Source organism: Scleropages formosus, chromosome 21, assembly GCF_900964775.1.
Source record: "Scleropages formosus chromosome 21, fSclFor1.1, whole genome shotgun sequence".
In the NCBI taxonomy this organism is placed as follows: Eukaryota; Metazoa; Chordata; class Actinopteri; order Osteoglossiformes; family Osteoglossidae; genus Scleropages; species Scleropages formosus.
Window position 1 is genome coordinate 13,444,723 of NC_041826.1, and position 18,809 is coordinate 13,463,531.

An 18,809-nucleotide genomic window follows, 5' to 3' on the forward strand; every position below is an offset into this window, starting at 1 on the left:
CTGTCCACACGCAACAGGTCCAAAATCTAAAGGTCAAAGGTTTTTGGTTCTGGCTCCAATGGGCGGAAACCACCTCCTTCCCTCACTCAGAACTGCTGAATCCCTCTCGGCAGTCAAGAAGAGCCTGAAAACAAATCTCTTTTAGACTGACTTCTCCCCTGACCCCATATGTGCTCAGTAAACATGTGTTATGTAATCTTTATCTAAAAAAAAAAAAAAAACACTATATGTAGCTACTCATGTAATGTATACTGGTTTCTACAGTGGTATGAGACAAATTGACTTTATTCAAGAATCATGTGTCTCCATCCAAATCTCTGACTGTTAGTGTAATGTACAGTTTTATCAGAAATGTACATCACTTTGGAGAAAAGTGTCTGCTAAATCAATAAATGTGTGTGCAAATGTAAATGTAGCTATGTGTTATTTGCTTGTAACAACCTTGCAGTTTGTCCTTGTCCCACCTCTCTGCCAGCCATAGATCAGATTATACTAATGAATGCCTTGAGCACAATCGAGGACATATTTCGTTCTCCCTGCTACTTAAACCTCGTGATTTTTTTGCTCACTGCCTATGCGAGCCGATATTTTGAAAACACCACATCGTGCCATCCAAATGCTGATTAAAAACACAAGAATTTAAAATGCAAAACGGGTGCATTGCCGGGAGGCCTTGTCCTTTAACAAGCTAGATGGAGACAGGAGTGTATGGAGTCACTGTGTGTTCATTAGAGACCACAGGCACTTGGTTCCTGTTCTGCCCCTAAGACCTGAATCCCTCTAATGCTCACATGAAAGGGTTGGCAGCTTTAAACAAGTTCCCTTTGGATGCAGGGTGGCCCATCACAAGACAGCAGATAGCTCATGGCTCAGATTACACTGTCACAGTGGCTTTTCTATGGCATTCTTATTTGGTTTCCCTGGTGACAGTTTAAAGGAAAACATTAGTTGAGAAATACCATGCAAAATAGCGTAATTAACCTCGCACCCTCATCCGTGGCCCAGCAGTCTGGGACTTGGTGTCCCTCAGCGTAGCCTATTCTTCTGGTCTGTTCCTCGCTTATTTTTATTCGGTTTAGCTGTCACCTTCATCCAAAGCTGCTGTGAAGTTGTAGTCATTCATACAGCAGGACATCTTTACTGGGGCAATTTAGGGTAAATTCCTTGTTGAAATTACTACAGGGGAGATGCACAGTGGGCTTGAACCAACTGCTTTCGAGACCCAAGTCCACAGCCATGACCTCTTTAGTCACAACCCAAATGCTACGCCCCAATTTTCACCATGCTCCTTGCATATTGCACTGACGTACTTGTCTGTAGAAGCATTTCTCTTAAGATATTATATGCAAAAGTAATTTAAGTACCGTTGGCATTGTTGGAAAAGGCTGTTAAGACAATAGAATTTGGTAAAGTGGACTTTTCCTGGAATTGTGTAGCGGAGTGAAACCCAGCTCTTGGTGCGCATTCTTTGGTGGGTGAAACTAGTTCTTATCAGGCTGAAGTATTTGATACATTTCGTTCTTAGTAACCAAAGTGAAGGTGAACTAACTCCACAAACAGATCTGTTAGAAAAGCACTCAAACTACCGCTTAAAAAAAAAATGCCTCCACATGCTAATGTTTCATTTATCGCAAAACTTTATTGAGTGAATTTAGCATACGGATTATGAAATAAAGTGCAAAACATCGAAGAACAGGAAAGGCACATGATAATCAAATGATAAACACATTGCATAGCACACCCATACAACATTACATCTGCCTGGTCCTTCTGTGACACTTGTGGGAAAGAAACTGATATAGCCCATGTAATATGACTTTTTCAACACAGAAGAGAAGATTCTGCATGTGGTGGTGGTGGGGGGAGAAAAACAGTGGCTTGACACTTTGTTCAGGTCTTACGTTGATCTGGATGTGTAACTCACAGAACTGTGTAGCTCTTAAGGGAGACAAAGACATTCAAGGCCCAGTTTCACTTAGTGCAGCAGTATAAAACGGAACCCATACAAAAGAAAATTGGTCATGTCTGGGGAGTAACTAGAAATGCAGCAGAGTATGTATCTAGTCAAAATTCTTTAAGCAAGAGCGACTGACCAAACTGAGCACCATTCACAAATCCACAGTATGACAAAGTGGACATGCGTTCTAACCCGCACTGGATGTAATGAAGTCCCTTATCACAGCAGCTCTTAGTAAGGCAATAATAACTCACTTGTAGCCACAGCAGTTGTTTCTAGCACTGAAAGTCTATGTGAGGGATGCAGTCAAGGCTGGGAACAATGGTCGTTGATCAAAAGCTCATCTAAAACATCACCGGTGGGCTCCGGGGTCTGCCGCGCCCTAGGCGCTAGTCTTCTTCCGACACTCCACGGAGCAGAAGAGCTTTGCCCGCACAGCCATGAAACGCTGGCCGATCAAGCACTTGGAACAGCCAGAGCACAGGAAGCAGGTTGGCTCGGCGTGCCAGCTGTACTCCCCGTAGGTGACACGCTGGGCCTCAGGCTCCACCGCAGCGCCGCAGGTACTGCAATGCTGCAACAGGCACGGCGGTTACAGCATGACACAGCCGTCGTGGGGTTAAAAAATAATACACCCGAAACAGCACAAGCCATATTGTGAAATGCCGAGGCTCTGTACAACTCGTTCGCACTCACTCGCTCGCTTCTTTACCCGCAGGCCACCATTTCTCAATAACTGATCTTGGGTTTAAACCACGTGCTTCGTACAAAACCAGTAAACAGTTCTGGAAACCGTGTCCCCATTTGCTGTATCGGTCATCCCTAATTGGAGGTTTTTCTCTGAGGAATCCAAGGCATCAAAAATATATCAGCAGTGATCCGAGACAAAGATTCCAACAATAAAATACTGCTGGACTGGGGCGCTTCCTAGCTGAGGGACTTCAAAATTCACACACACCTAGGTAGCGGTGCACACACAGCGGCTGTGGGAGTGTCCAAAGAGCAGAGATGCCAAAGGCAACATTCCACATTTGTTCCATATCGTGTCTTTGCCAGAGAATGATTTCATAAACACTCTGGTGACAGGAGTATCATCGGAATCACACTTATGACTTTCCATTGGTTGAGAATTTTGTTCAAAGCAAGTTATTTTGCAGTCATACAGTTGAACAATTCATGAGGGCAATTTGGGTTCAGGTACTCTCATGAACGGTATACCGGTTCCTCGTATTAACATCTCAGCTACCATTTTTGAACGATGCAAACAAACATTTTCCACATTATTTAAATCTTGCTTGCCCCATTTTCTGTATTCAAATTGACTGATCTCGCTGAATGAAAATGAACTGGATTCCTGCATGGCAGCAAAACACACAGAGTAGAAACACAAAGGGTCATCCCAGTGTTTACAGCTCATCTCTGATGATTATTATTCACTACAAAAGTTTTTTTTCTTTGGTAATGTGCTAATTTTACATCCACGTAGGATATTCTACTGTCCAGTGTGAAAAACACATGGATGCTATGCTTCTGCCAGTACAAAACTAACTAGTGTATGTACTTCCTGCTCCCTACTTGCTATAGTCAATCTAACTCATGGCTAAATTAGAAGATACGCCTAGAAATAATCCGTACCAAACATGCAGATATAACTCAATTATATAAGTCATATAAACAGCTTTTGTAACATGAAGGAACATGAGTGTAATGTTACACTAAAATAAAATTGTGTTTCTCTTAAGGTTTATGAGTTGGAGTCCGAAGGTGATGCTGACCGTTCAAATTATTCACTCTGTTGCATAATTCATAGTAACGGTTTTAGTAATTCGAAGGATGGAAGTGCTATAAAGCTGAGACCGACTCACAGCGACCTCACGAGTGGTTTCTGTGGCAGCGGAGTTGTACAAATGGTTTGCTAGTACCTTCTCCTGTGCAAGTCTGGGGGTGCAAACATAGGGAGAAACATACAGTCTACACACCCTATGTTGATGTCAAACCCCATACTCGCTGAGAAGCACAGGAGCAGTAAGGCACTGGCTTTATCCACTGTGCTACCATGTCCCCTATAATTTGGACAAGAAATGATTGAATTCAATTGCAATAGCACCACACCACCTTGGGTGTATCCTGATTGGCCATGTGACCTGTGCTTCCAAGACAGCCTTTAGAGAGCTGTGACTCAGACCTGGACAAGATGTTCATGAAAAAGAGTCAGTGAATATCATGTAATTTGGTAAACTTTTAGTTTTAGGTGACATTTTTCCATGTTGCAGTTGACTTTATTTTGTCTCATTAGAAATAAAGGGACTCCCTAATAATATGTGATTTTTAAACCTGTTAAGCGAAGAATAGTTTTTTTTTGTTAGCCAAATGCAAGATTTTTGCTTAACGCTACCTGTAAATAAATTAAGGTATCTGTTTTATTGATTTTCTATTTATTGTGTAAATAATAAAAAAAAGTTTACGCTTTGATGTGGTGGCATCACATCAGGGGATGTTATCCTGCCTCACACCCTGTTTCTGGGATACAGCGGACATCTACAGACCACAGCAACCCTAAACTGGCCAAGCAGTTTTTGGAGGTATGTATTACTTCTTGCAATTTGGCGACACAAAAAGACTTTGGAGTTGCAGACAAATGAAGCTATGAGCAGACTGTGTTCATAAGTTGAGGACCAAGTACACCAGCCTTGGACTATAGCTTTTCAACGTCTTTGCTTCCTGCTGCCCATTACCGCGTGGGGTTGGAAGGACATAAGAACAGGACCGGAAGGGGTCATTACCACAGCATGGCTCTTCATGTAGCAGGGCTTGCAGACAGGCTTGTCCTTCTCCATGACGTAGGTCTCCCCAGCAAGCACGCAATCACAGTCAAAGCAGCAGAAGTGCTTCAGGTGCCAGTTCTGGCCCTCTGCCTGCGTGTATTCATTGCTGAAGATGAGCTGTGGGTGGCAGGGGGAAGGAGCAACGTGAGCAGCGTTTCCCAGGCACGGAGATTAGCACCTCTGTCAGAGCACTGCAACCAGGCCGATCACCTAACAATCAACAGCGCGACAGAAATGCGAGCTATGATACTGGAGGGAAGACCTTCATTCCGCTCTGCTGTGATGGACACACATGTAAGTCAATAGCGGACCTCCGTTCCATTCCTGTGTGGATCAGTGAGGCAAAGGGTGACTTATTAGTGCCCCGTTGATACAGTCAGTGTATGAAAATTATGGCTGCCTTGTGATCTTGTGTCTGATTTTGTGTGCAGATGTGTGAGGTGATGCACTCTGCAAACAGTGCTTCTCCAAATCCATTTATTACACACACACACATTGGCTGAAACCACTTGTCCCAAGCGGGGTCGCGGCGAGCGGGACCCTAACCCAGCAACACGGCACAAGGCTGGAGGGGGAGGGGACACACCCAGGACGGGACGCCGGTCCGTCGCAAGGCACCCCAAGTGGGACTCGAACCCATTTATTACACACACACACACACACACACACACACACACACACACACACACACACACACACACACACACACACACACATTTTCATAACCGCTTGTCCCATACGGGGTCACGGGGAACCGGAGCCTACCCGGTAACACAGGGCGTAAGGCCGGAGGGGGAGGGGACACACCCAGGGTCGCAAGGCACCCCAAGCGGGACTCGAACCCCAGACCCACCGGAGAGCAGGACTGTGGTCCAACCCACTGCGCCACCGCACCCCCCATTTATTACAATTAGCGTGAAATACTAGTACAGTGCTGTGGAACAATTATTTGCCCCCTTGGAATTTTTTTTCCTTTCGCAGCTTTTGTCACATTTGACCAGATCCCAAAGGAGAGTGAAACCACTTCTGTTTTTGTCACTTTGCATGTGTGTAGTCATAGGCATGAAAAAGTAGTTGCCCTTCACAGTCAATAATTGGTTTTACCACCTTCAGCTGTTATGACTCCAACCAAATGCTACATGTAGCTGCTCACCAGGGTCTCGCATCGCAGCGGAGGACTTCTGGCAGCACGCCGCAAGGGTGATGCCATGTTTATCAATGCCATCCAAGTGTTCTTTAAACCTCTGACTGAATCGAGAGGCACTCTCATAAATCCTCCGACGGTCTGTTTAGCCACTCGCCGGACAGTAAATTGCCGGTACGTGGGGGAGCGCCTTACCTCATCGCAGCCTCCGCAGCGGGGCTTCTCGCTGTCGCCATAGTGTCGGCCGCAGTACAGCTGGCCCTTCTTCCAGAAGTAGATCATGTCGACGAGCAGCTCGGTACAGGTGCAGCACACGAAGCAGGCCGGGTGCCACAGTTTGTCATATCCGGCACGCTCTGCATACACAGCCGGATCACCCGGCTTCATGGCCAGCTGACAGCGGTGGCAGGACTGAGGGAGAGGGAGAAACACTCGGGTGGGACCATTTAATGAGATGTTTATTCTGAATGTGACATTTCTTCACGAGCTATTACAGGCTTTTCTCTCACTAGTTCGTTGTATGCATGCAGTTATAGTTACAGCTGAGGCTTTCCTTCAGGATCAATGAAGTTTCTACATGTTTATCAATCGCTGGATAATTTCTAATGTGGCGAGGTGGTCAGCGGCAGCTTATGCTGCAAAAATCTCGTCTCTGGAAAAGGAGACCTTGACTTCCGAAATGCCAAAATGTCGCTGAATTGACCCCTTCCAGCAAATTTTTCTGCTTTTTCCTAAGATTAATTGACCGTGGAAGTCTGGTTTCATCTTTGGGTTGACATATACAGAAACACATACATACAGAAATAAATTTCCACCGCTACAAATGTCTTGCTGCATCACCGCACTTATGGATATTTTTAAACGCGCCTCACTTTTCATAAACAAATCGGAAAGCAGAAAGCGAGGAGGTCCTCGTACGCTCGTAAACAGCTGGATTTGCATCTTGCAGCCTGCTTTCACGCACTGCAATGTGACCGACTCCAGAATGCTGACATGCACACCTGCCTAAACCTCACGATACGCCACACTTTAAATGTGCATTCGTACTACAGCGTCACTAAGTCTGGTTACTCAGGATTTAATCTTTAATTATACTTATTTTCTTCATCACACCGCGAAGGTATACGAATACGAACGCTACTAAGAGTGACAGGAGGACGTTTTCGGACGCAGGCACATTCCAGATCGTCACAGAACTCCTTATTCCTCAGCTCTTCCTCTGTCATCTAAGCGCTTTCAGGCTCATGACATGTGCGTCACAGGAGACGTACTTCACGTGTTTACTGGGCGAGTGAACACTTACATAAGCTTGCCCTTTCGCCAGACCAGCCTGAGGACTCGGCACAAGCGGAGCTCCCAGCGCACCCACAGCGGCGGCAGTTCCCCTGCCTCCATCACCGGCACCTCCGGCACCTGCTGCTGGAGGCTGGGTGGAATTTGACGGCGGTGCCTTCATCTCCTCGGGCAGCGCGAGATCACCCACACCGAGGGCCTCCTCCTTGTACTTCTTAACATACTGCTGCATCTGTTTGACCTCCCCAGGTGACAGCTCGTGGCATTTTGTGGGGTCTTGGTCATGCTCGGGCAGCTGCTTGGCCAGCTGCTTCTTGCGGTAGGCAGCACCCTCAGTGCCCGCAACAGGGCGCTTCTCCTGGGGCAGCAATTCAATGTAGCGCACTGCCTGCGAGAGGGGAATAAGCGCTTGTCAGGTGGCCTTGCAATGGGACTCCAAGCTTGCGACTCAACTCGGTCCCACAAAAAGCCTTTTCCTTACACCGGACAATAGTAAGCGTGGTGCAAACGACTCAAGCACTCAAAACGCATAACACTGTGAGTACAGACAGCTCCTTAAAAACATTCCCCCTCTTACTGCTGCCATTGCTAGAGCAGGCACACTTAGAAAGGCCAAATTTTCCTACTTAGGGCTCCGTCCCCCAGTGGTTCAGAGTTAAGACTACATGAAGGGATAAAGACCATAAGTAGTATGAGTGCAAAACATCTAGAAAATACAGCACAATGCTGCCCCCTCGAGGGAACTTCGTGTTTGACTGAACCTAAATATTAGGATCCTAAAGGATCTCCACCTTCTCCCAGCCCTTTGAGAGCAGCCTAAACTGCTTTTTACACTTGCATAAAAATATGAAAAGAGACGATCACTACTACTGAAATCTGGGGTCTTCTCGGTTGAAATGTCTTTACTAGGCAGCACAATAACGCACTTCCCCGTTCGGTCTGTGCAGAGTTGTTTGCGTGGGTTTCCTCCAGGTGCTCTGGTTTCCTCCCACATTCCAAAGACATGCGTTTCGAGCGAAATAGTAATTCTAAACTGCCCATAGTGTGGGTGTGAGTAGGGCAGTGATTGCATTGCATTCCTCTGCTGTACAAATAAGTGAATAATTGCAGGGAGTCCAGTGCAGTGTATCCAGCATTGCAAGTGACCTTGGAGAAATGCATCTACTAAATTAATACATGTTCAGGAAAATGTACTCTAACCGTCGCCTTCATCTGGAAAGTACAATGAACCTCACCAGGATTGGATTGACGACAGGTGGAGTCCACTCGTAGGTGACAGCCGTACTCTTTTTGGCAGGAGCAACGGGAGCGGCCGTTGCTGTGGTCGTGGCCACATCTCCCCTGGGGGTGGGCACCCCCTCAGCCTTCAGCTTGTGGATCACGCCGGTGTACTTGGTGTCCTCAAACAGCTTTCCCACTTTCTTGTCCTCCACCAAGTCCGTCTGCACATCGTGGTCCTCAAGGCCGCATTTGCAGTTTCGGCAGATCTTCCTGTGGGGAGGTGAGGGGTGGATGGAGGATGGACAGGGTCACCATTGATGTGCTCTTAATAGCATCAGACAAGGTCTGGTTTGTTTTTTGCTTTGTAAAATCTCAGCTTCCTCTCCTAGTTAGACAGCACTAAATAGAGCTTGCAGATCTTGGACTTGTGATGAAAGGAATGTGGTCAGGCAAGGATTTCACTCATAAAAGAAGAAAAAGGTGTATTTTCCAGCTGGTTAGGCTATTGATGGGTGGGCGAGTGTTAAACCCCAAACTAAATGCGGCTCTGCTTCTTTTCTTGCTGCAGGGAGAATGAGACCGGAGGAACTCGACGAGTCGTAGGCAAGTGTGTTTGGAGGAATACGCACCTCCAGAAGTGCAGCTCAAACCCTTCGCATTTGTCTTTGCACTTCAAACACATCGCTCCAGCACCAATCTCATGGCCCAGGGTCATCTGTCAACACACACACAAAAAACATTTACACAGCAATGCAAATTCATCACGTAAATGTTTAGAGTATGTAATCAAAAAGTATATAAACACACTGACATGGACACACAGTTGAAATATAACAGTTTACAGTTTGTATTCATTTTTCCAGCAAAGAAACCAGAACAAAATCTTCATTCAGTATCATGAGTTTTTTATGATCATGCATGTTTCCTGTGACCACAGCATGTTTTAACCAAGAGGAGAGCCATTCGATACTCCAAGGACACAGCTGGGATGCTGAGCGGCCGTCCTGGTCTCTTCTGCTTGGCTCGCCCACTGCGAACTCCGCTGGCTGCCATATATGGGTGAGTGTTTGACAGGGCCAGAGACACGAGGCACTCAGCAGCACCATCGAGAGAGCACTTGGCCAGGCTATGAGACGAGAGAGGACTGAGAACCACTCACTGAGGAAGAGCACAAGACTCAACAACCTTTTAAAGAAAAAAAAAAAAAAAAAACAAACCTCCTTTAGAGAAGAACCTTAAGCTTCATTAGTATAAAAAGATCATTTATTTAAATTCCTCACTGTCCCAGGAACCCATCATGAAAGACTGGGATTGTTCTCTTACAAATTAATTCTTTCCATGTCATTCACAAGGCTATTCGGATGCGTTATGGCAAACTGACCCATAGTTAAACTGATCCTTAGTTAAGATCTTAACTTGATCAAATTGATCAGGTTAATGATCTCATGAACGACACCAAGGTTTTGGAAAATAATGTCCAGGATTTAATGATCCCTACTTCGGCCTTGGCAGTCCTTGTTGAAAATTCCAGAAGAACTTTAGTCGGCTGAACTGAACTGGAAGATAAAGAAGCGGCCATCCGTAACCGCAGAACGAAAACCAAAAACCAAAGGAAAAACCTCTTGCTGCTCTAAGTGCTTCAAACACTGCTCGCCTCCTATGAGCAGATAGCAGGAAAACAAGAAGTTCTACATGAATATTTCTTTCTATGAAATGAGGCAGCGCAAAAGACCACAATGAGTTTATAACAGGACACTTCCACAAAATGTGCATGTAAGTTCCAGCTGCTTCAGAGGGACATTAATAGCCCAAAGGATCTTGCCTCATCTCCATTCGGTATAATAACCGTTAAACAGGCTTTACTAAAAAGTTGTACTGATCCACAATATTTTAATTTTTTTCTGCAGCTGACTCACAAGGGTGACACAGATTCACACTGACATATGGAGTCAGCACTGCTGAGAAGTCCTGGTAGAAGTGATGAGATGAAGCTCGGGACGCCTGGAACTGATGGTGTTTACACACAACAGTGCATCACCCCTGGAGATGCGGATCACTGGGAATATTTGCTGGACTAAGTAATCCGCTTGACCTCTGTGGGCAAAACCTCCATTGCAGAACTGTTCCCGTCACTTGACCTCATGGCAACAGGCTGCAAGTTATAATAACGATAAGAATAATGCGAACAATAAGAGAAGTAGGGTGAATTGCTAGTTAAAAATATGGGTAATGGGCTACAGTGGTATAAGAAACACAAGAAAGCAGATTATGTTGTTTCCACAGCTCAGCAGAACTCAGCAGCCTACACGTTCCCAGCAGGTTCAAACATGACTGTAACTGTGACTCTCGTTATGTGTGATTGTAACTGACTGATTGTAACTCTAACACTGACTGTGACTGACTGTAACTGTGACCCTCACTGTGACTCTCATTATATCTGTGATATAACTCACTCACTGTGACTGTAACTGTAACACTGTGTGACTGACATTGTAATTGTGACTAACTCTTACTGTGACTCACTCACTGTGTGACCGTGTAGCTGTGACTCTGGCTGTACTGTGACTCTCACTGTGATTTTCACTGTAAGTAACTGTGATTGATTGTAACTGTAAAGTGGGAAGGGAGCGAAGAAGTGTTCAGCGCTGCCCGTTCCGAGCCCTGACACACAGCCTCAGCCGCTTCCCACTGAAGTTACAGAAACTTGTTACCAAAAACCAGGATTACACAGATCAGACAGTCCGCGGCATCGCAATATATTATATTTATTCAACACGGTTGTGAGACAACGCGAAAGACAGCTAAAAGTCGAGTGTTAAAAGCGTCGCGTCCAAGTTTCTTCAAGGCTGGCCGACATGATTATATATTTATTTATCCATACTACTCGAGTCAGTACTACACCTCCACTCCTTTTACTTCAAGTTCAAGTAATACTTGGGCGTCCCGGCAGTGAGTGAACGCGCACCGGCTTCACTTCTTCGGCCCCCCGGGCGTTGTCGCCGAACGCGACGCACAGCAGCCTCAGCCTGGGCCATCATCGCATCGACGCCTACCTTCTTCATTTCCTTCTCCAACTCCATCCTTGGCTCCCTGCTGCGGCGACACTTTCACCGTGGTGGACTGAAGCGGCGCGGATGTCCACTTGCCGAACTCAGATCGTTAGGAGAAAGCAGCCCGAGAGCGAACTCTCCGCAGCGCGATCGAGCGAACGAGCGAACTAACTCCACGCGGACCCAGCTGCGTTCACCGCGGGGTTGCCAGACTGCGTCAAGCCACGGCGCACATACTCACTGTATACTCACTGTATGTGCGGGACTCAGATAAAGAAATTTGTTTTTTTTTTTCTTCAAAGTCTCAAAGTCTTTTCCCATGATCATGTAGATTTTTTTTTTTTAAAAAAAGGAAAAGCTGACTAGTTTTGCCAAACTAATTTTGGGGGGGGGGGGGGGGGGTATGATTTTTTTTTTTTGTTAATTTTATATCTTTCCCATAATATTAATAGACTACAGGAAAATAAGGTAAAAAAAAATTGTGTTAAAATATATACAATGAAAAATTCACCTGAAATATATATATATTTTTTTGTCTCATGCAGACACAAGTGAATGTGAAAATGAAGCAGCCACATCTGGCAACCCCGGCTCCAACTCCTAGTAATTTTCTTCTATTGTTCTGAAGGGGAACTTCCGCTCTGCTCTGCTCTGCTCTCAACACCAACAGCGGAGCACTAAGCACAGAATACAACAACAACAACAACAACAAATGTCCTGTATGCAAATTCCACTACTTTGAATGAGATACTTACCTCGAATCTATGCAGCAATAATAGCCTGTTCTATAAATTGTTAAATCACTATAACTTAAGTATTAATTCATTTTCACCAATGTCTTGTCCTTATCAGGGTCGAGGTGGTATGGGGCTTATCCTGTAATCACCCTGGACAACACTCCAGCCCCCCCACACACATACACCATGGACAACTTTAACATCACCAATCCACCTGAACTGCATGTCTTTGGACTGTGGGTGGAAACCAGAGCACATGGAGGAAACTATGCAGACACGGAAAGAATATGTCAACTCTATACAGACAGATTCAAATGTACCAAATGGTACCAAACACCACCATTGCACACTCACTGTAAAGTAGATTATATTAAATCAAGGCAGGTCATCTTGTTGGTGCTTACAGCTCCTTGGGAAGAACAGATGAAAAAGGCTAAGGGAGGAAAGATGGTGTGGTACGAGGAACTGGTGGAGCAGTGCCACTTAAAAGGTTGGAGGGCAGGGTGTGTGTCTGAAATAAGCTGTAGGGGGTGTGCTGGGTGCGCTTTATACATTACCTGTAGTATGTTGAGTATCACAGGTGGGCAGAGAAGAAAGGCTGTGAGAGTTGTTACCTGGGTTGTGGAAAGGTGACCAAAATGGGTGTGGATGAGGAGACATGAGCCATGGGTTCAAGGTAGCATTACCTGAACACAGGCTGGGGCTTGATCAACCCTGGTCAGGTTGCCTGGGTGAGGGGGTGTGAAGCTGAAATAAACAGTGACCCCACCAGCTTATGTCACTGATGATGTGTCATGGTGCATCACAGAATGTGTAATATAAAAAAATATTAAATTGTCATCTTCGACAGACGTGAGCTAAATAAATTGTTACTTATAATAAACAGTCAAAATACAGCAAAAATACAATATACTCCACTGATCATGAGCAGTTTTTAAAGCTGTGTTCCAAAGTGTCTCCCTCTTGTTAACTATGAGGTATTATCCTTGTAGAGAATGCATTATTGGTATCCAGTAGTATTTTAATATGAAATAAATACTATTAATTAATTTAATTTTCACAAGAGACACATGCCTGACTGTGAAAAAGGACATAAAGCAAGCAAGGCAGTGATAGGCAGTTTGTGCTCTGTGGAAACTGGCTTCTAACCTGAACACTGCTAATTTGATTCCAAGGAAAAAGCATTGCCATAGTATCCTTGAGCAAGGTGCTTAATCTAAATGTCTTTTGTAAAACAGTTTGTTTTTTACATTGTTTTAAGTAAAATGAGTATTGTTATAATAAAGTTTGAATATATACGCATTAGAGGGGGCGCGGTGGCGCAGTGGGTTGGGCCAGGTCCTACTCTCCAGTGGGTCTGGGGTTGGAGTCCCGCTTGGGGTGCCTTGCGGCGGACTGGCGTCCCGTCCTGGGTGTGTCCCCTCCCCCTCCGGCCTTACGCCCTGTGTTGCCGGGTAGGCTCCGGTTCCCCGTGACCCCGTAAGGGACAAGCGGTTCTGAAAATGTGTGTGTGTGTGTATATACGCATTATAGAATGAACAGAGCAGAAGTTCAGCTGATAATGATGATATTTTAATATTACTATAGTACATTTCCTAATATATTTCAGAATAAAATTTTAATAACTGTACTTGCTTTTGGAAGTTTCTGCTGTAACCCAAGTTGCAGAAGGTTGAGTTGTCACATAGTTGTAATGTGTTCTCGGCCACTGGTCAATAATTAGTCAAATGTGGGAATTGTCAGCTTAATAAACAGTCTGACAACCTTGAGCAAGAGATAAAGCATGTTATAATAGTGTGGCCAGACACAGTGGTGTAAACATCATAAAAAGGATGAGGGCTTTTGTGGTTTTTTGCTGTCTTCTGAGCTCTGTACTCAGCCAGAAGCTTTTCAATGGGTAAGTTACATGCTGTGGATTTCAGTCAAACGGTATTAAAATGCCAATATAAAGTTAAAGATTTCTATATTGGCCAAAGCATGACTTTGCTACCTTTAAATAAAAAATTTAAAAAAGCAATAGCCAAAACATTTTTCCATGATTTCAAGAATTCTACATATTGAACCAGACGTGTACTCAATTTACCCTACATTACAACCTTTATTTAATTCAGTGTCTAGGGCTTATTTATTGGTTGATGAAATTTTTATTGTTGTTCCATTGCTCTCTTTCATGAATCACATGTGATGGTTCTGGGGTGTTGTTTGTGTTTAGTGACCAGGTGTTGCGTATCACTGCTGACAGTGAGGAACAGCTTGGTTTTTTGGAGGAACAGTACAATCTGGTGAAAGGAGACTTGCAGGTACACACATGCCAAATACACTTCTCATTAAATCAGACCTATATGACATCACCTTAGTCATAGTTATGCTGGTATGACAGTGAAAAGTTTCTGTTTTCTGTACAGAGCAGCATTGTAAATTCAATAACTATAACTCCAAAGTTGTTCTCTTATAAGACACCTTGAAGAAAAGAAAAAATGCTTTTGAGGGTATCCTAATCGGTATGAATAAGCATACTACAGCTGGGTTGGTGTTGACATTCAGGCCCTTTGAGTTTTTCCTGGGTTCTGGTCATTGGTGCAGCTGGACCTGTGGCGTGAGCCAGTCAGAGGGTCCCCTGTGATGGATGTCCGTGTTCCCTTTGAGAGCCTTCGGCGTGTGAAAGCCTTCCTCCAGGCCCACTCACTCCGGTATGAGGTCATGATCGACAACGTGCAGGTACAAAGAGCCCAAACATGTCAAAACACGATGGTTCTTGAATGAAAGGCATGCAACTTACTTAACTTTTTCTTCGTTCTCTTTTCTATCACTAAAAAGTATTCATTAGAAAATTTAATTAATCTAGAATTTTGTATATTTTGTAACATTTGAATAAAATTATTAGTTTGACCTTTTTTACTATTTTTTCATATGTATGTTCTTTGTTAGCTGTACCAGTTGTCAATGAATTGTATTGATCTCATCTCATCTATTTCTTTTATTGAGTAGAAACCCGTAATTTATGTGGAAACTCTTCCCTGAAAGGCTCTCGTGGATAAAGAGAAGGAGGCAATGGCTCGCTCTCGTCGAAGGGAAAGGGAAATGGGCAGCTTTGACTATGGTTCCTATCATACACTGGAGGAGGTGAACCTACAGATTTTTTTATTATTAGAAAGACCACAACGGCTTCTGCAAACTTCACGCAGCACAGTGCAAGTGTGACAGTTTTGTTGGATTAATCTAGTATTTAAAAGATTTGGAATAAACTGAAATAGTACCACTTGCCATCAGTGCCAGGAATTAAAATATAAAATTGTTTTTTTGAACCACCTGACAGATTAATGCCTGGATGGACAACTTGGTGGCTGAGAACCCAAAGCTGGTCTCCAAAATCACCATTGGACAGTCATATGAAACACTGGGATCTGGACTGCAAAGAAGGCATGCAGCTCTCACCTAGATGGGTCAAAACAATGTACAGGCACCGTCATGCTGTACATGGGGAATTCATATTTGAAAAATCATTAATGCATTCTATCATCCACTTCCTCAGATTGTGGAAGATTACGGTCAGGACCCCTCAGTGACTGCACTGTTAGATAAGATGGACATCTTTTTTGAGATTGTTGTGAACCCTGATGGTTATGTCTTCACCCACACCTCAGTAAGCACCAAGTCTCATTGCACCGCATATCTATTTCTGTGTACAACGGAATTGTGAAAGAGAAAATAGGACCACCGCGAAATGCAGACTTGTTACACATAGGGTTTTGTCTTCTCCTGTCTTCTCTAATTGAATGAAGTTGTCACAGCTTTATAGCACAGGTAAATGATAATGTCTAAACTTCCATGATGTGCATCATGATTCTTGCACTAAATCTCTGCATTGTAAGTTCAGGACCGTATGTGGCGCAAAACCAGGTCGATCAACATAGGTTCAGACTGTATCGGAGTTGACGCAAACAGAAACTTTGGTGCACATTTTGGAGGTATGGCTCAGGCTCAGAATGATTTTGTTCAGTTAGTTTATCCCTCTGTATATCATAATTCAGTCAGATGAAAACAGATGTTTTGTGTTTTTCATCTTGGCTTGCTCACTTCATTGGGATCCAGGTCCCGGCTCCAGCAGTGACCCCTGCTCTACAACGTACAGAGGGCCCTTCGTGCACTCTGAGTCGGAGGTCAAAGCCATTGTGGATTTTATCCTTGACCACGGCAACTTCAAAGCCTTAATCACCATTCACAGCTACTCACAAATGCTGATGTATCCCTATGGGTATACCGACACACTTCCTCCTAATGCTAATGAACTGGTGAGAGGAACATCTGAAGCACTGTTATATAGATAATGAAAAACAGACATACAAACATCCCTCAATTTGCAAACTCTCTTCATCCAAAATTTTGTAATTATGGCTTTTGGCTTTTAATACCTAATTTTTAATTACTGAACAAAAAAAAAAAAAACAGTATAATGAAATTTGTATGGAGTGTGTCCCCCCAAAACTGAAATTGCACAAGTGAAGTGGAAGTGCAGTAATGTACTGAAGTTGGTGTGTTTGCATTCAGATGTCTACCTCTGCTGGTGTATTAGGAATGTGAGAGTGTTGCTTTAAGACAGTGAAGGATTATGGGAATTGTATGAAATTCCACGGGAGTGTCCCTCAGCCATATTGGATGTGTTATTTAATTTAATGATTGTGGAGGCAGCACTGCAATTAGTAGGAAAAGTTAAGCTTGGGGTTTCTCAGATATATATATATGTCCATCTCAGCAGTAGTGCAGAGTTTTTGGAACTTTTTCCACAGTAAACATGTCGTGCCCAGTGGATTCCTGCTTGGTTTATTGCTCATCCTGCGGAGAACTCATCAATCAGTTAAAAAGTAGGAATTACGCCGTGCAGTAGGTGTGTCCATTTTTGCTGTGCTGAAATCATACGTTGATTGTTATACAGATGTTTTACAGTATTCTACTGAGAATTGGGAAAATTTGTTTGAGGTTTTTGAACAGACTGGGAAAAAAAATATTATTTCTCCCATTTAAGTCAGAAAATTGGCTTTTGATAACCAAAATGTCAATATCTTCTGCACTGTTTTCAGGGTAGGATTAATTTTGTAGATTGAGGGATGCTGGTATTTCAAAGTTACTATTATATATTATTTCAATCTCTCAGCAACAACTCGACCATTATTCCTCTTCAACCAGTAGCTAATATTGCTATTAGTATAACTGTTTTTTTTTTTTTTTTTTTTTCCATTGCAGCATGATGTAGCCAAGCGTGCGGTGGATGCCCTCGAGAGCCTTCACGGGACCAAGTACACATACGGAAGCATGATCTCCACTATTTGTATGTTCCCATCGGTACTTCTACACACAGACAGACTGTCTTTTTTCATCTGAAATTAAGATTTTTTTTTTCTTGAAATTCAGTTTAATTTGTCATTGTTTTGCTGCTTTGCAAATTTGTTTACCTAAAATTATTGAGTACTGAACATAATTATACAGCAGAGTATTCTTACTGTATCCATTCATGTTAAGTACCATGATCATGGAGATTATTATAGCAGTGGCACTGATGAAGATGTTTTTTCAACCACAGTTTTAGTTTAAAAGTAAATAGAACATCACATTCATGATTTGATATTTAGACACTTTTAACACATGCCACCTGTACACCTATCAGTATGGGGGCAAAACATAGCATAGTAGTCAGAGCTGTTGGTTTAGACTTGGAGATCACAGGCTTGAATCCCACTTCTTGCTGTAGTACCCTTGAGCAAGATACTTACCCTGAATTGCTGCAGTCCCAAAATACCCTGCTGGACAAATGGGTAAATAATTGTAGGTAGCTGAATATTGTTCGTCATTTTGGAGGAAAAGCATCTGTTAAATTAATAAATGTAATGTCTTACTTCTGCATTTACATTGGACAACCAGATATTTGCTTTTGTAAATCAGCCCAAGTATCTTCCTTACTTGGAAAAGAAAGGACACTTTTTTTGTCATTAGTCCAGCTTCTCATTCATTGAACCATCAGAGCAATATGACCTATATTAATACCAATATGATGCTGATGAACTGATGAACATTTTTAAATTAATGAGACTAAAGCCAGGTGTTATTCCAGACCCAGCCAGTGGAACCACAGCAGATTGGGGCTATGCCAGTGGACTGAAGTACTCTTACACCTTTGAGCTGCGGGACACTGGCCTCCATGGCTTCCTGCTGCCAGCAGAGCAAATCCTTCCCACGGCCCAGGAGACCTGGCACGCTCTACTGACTATCATGGAGCATGTGCGAGACAACCCATACTAACAACCTGTGTGAACCTTAACCCTATATGTATTTCTGATTTCAGAAATAAAGGCCAGAATTAAATTCAAAATGTTATGGTGAATACCGCAATGTACAAAAACTACATACTACACACAGCTCATCACTCTCATAAGGCCCTGGCTTATCTCCACTGTTTGAGTGTCTCATGTAGAGAGCAGTTTTCAGACTGGAGATACAGAAAATAGATTTACAAACACATTTCATACTACATGCTGAAACAAATCATGCTCAAGGAACAGATGTTTCTATCTGATTAGTACTTAATAA

The 18,809-nt window shown here is 43.6% G+C and overlaps 2 protein-coding genes across 2 annotated transcripts; one reads left to right on the plus strand and one right to left on the minus strand.

The window, feature by feature from the left end:
- Positions 1 to 1,619: 1,619 nt before the first annotated feature.
- LOC108918617 (testin-like) lies at positions 1,620 to 11,716 on the minus strand. Its single transcript, XM_018726060.2, has 7 exons — positions 11,494 to 11,716; positions 9,070 to 9,155; positions 8,455 to 8,710; positions 7,230 to 7,607; positions 6,122 to 6,337; positions 4,741 to 4,899; positions 1,620 to 2,531 (listed from the first exon to the last, which is right to left on the minus strand). The coding sequence occupies exons 1-7, from the start codon at positions 11,518 to 11,520 to the stop codon at positions 2,340 to 2,342; spliced, it is 1,314 nt and encodes a 437-aa protein (XP_018581576.1). The 5' UTR covers positions 11,521 to 11,716; the 3' UTR covers positions 1,620 to 2,339.
- A 2,343-nt stretch (positions 11,717 to 14,059) lies between these two features.
- LOC108918689 (carboxypeptidase A1-like) lies at positions 14,060 to 18,572 on the plus strand. Its single transcript, XM_029247493.1, is given in 10 exon segments — positions 14,060 to 14,124; positions 14,440 to 14,527; positions 14,811 to 14,945; positions 15,252 to 15,350; positions 15,544 to 15,681; positions 15,760 to 15,870; positions 16,105 to 16,195; positions 16,320 to 16,519; positions 17,469 to 17,553; positions 18,334 to 18,572. Coding segments are annotated over 10 exon segments (1,200 nt in total). The 3' UTR covers positions 18,522 to 18,572.
- The last annotated feature ends 237 nt before the right edge of the window (positions 18,573 to 18,809 follow it).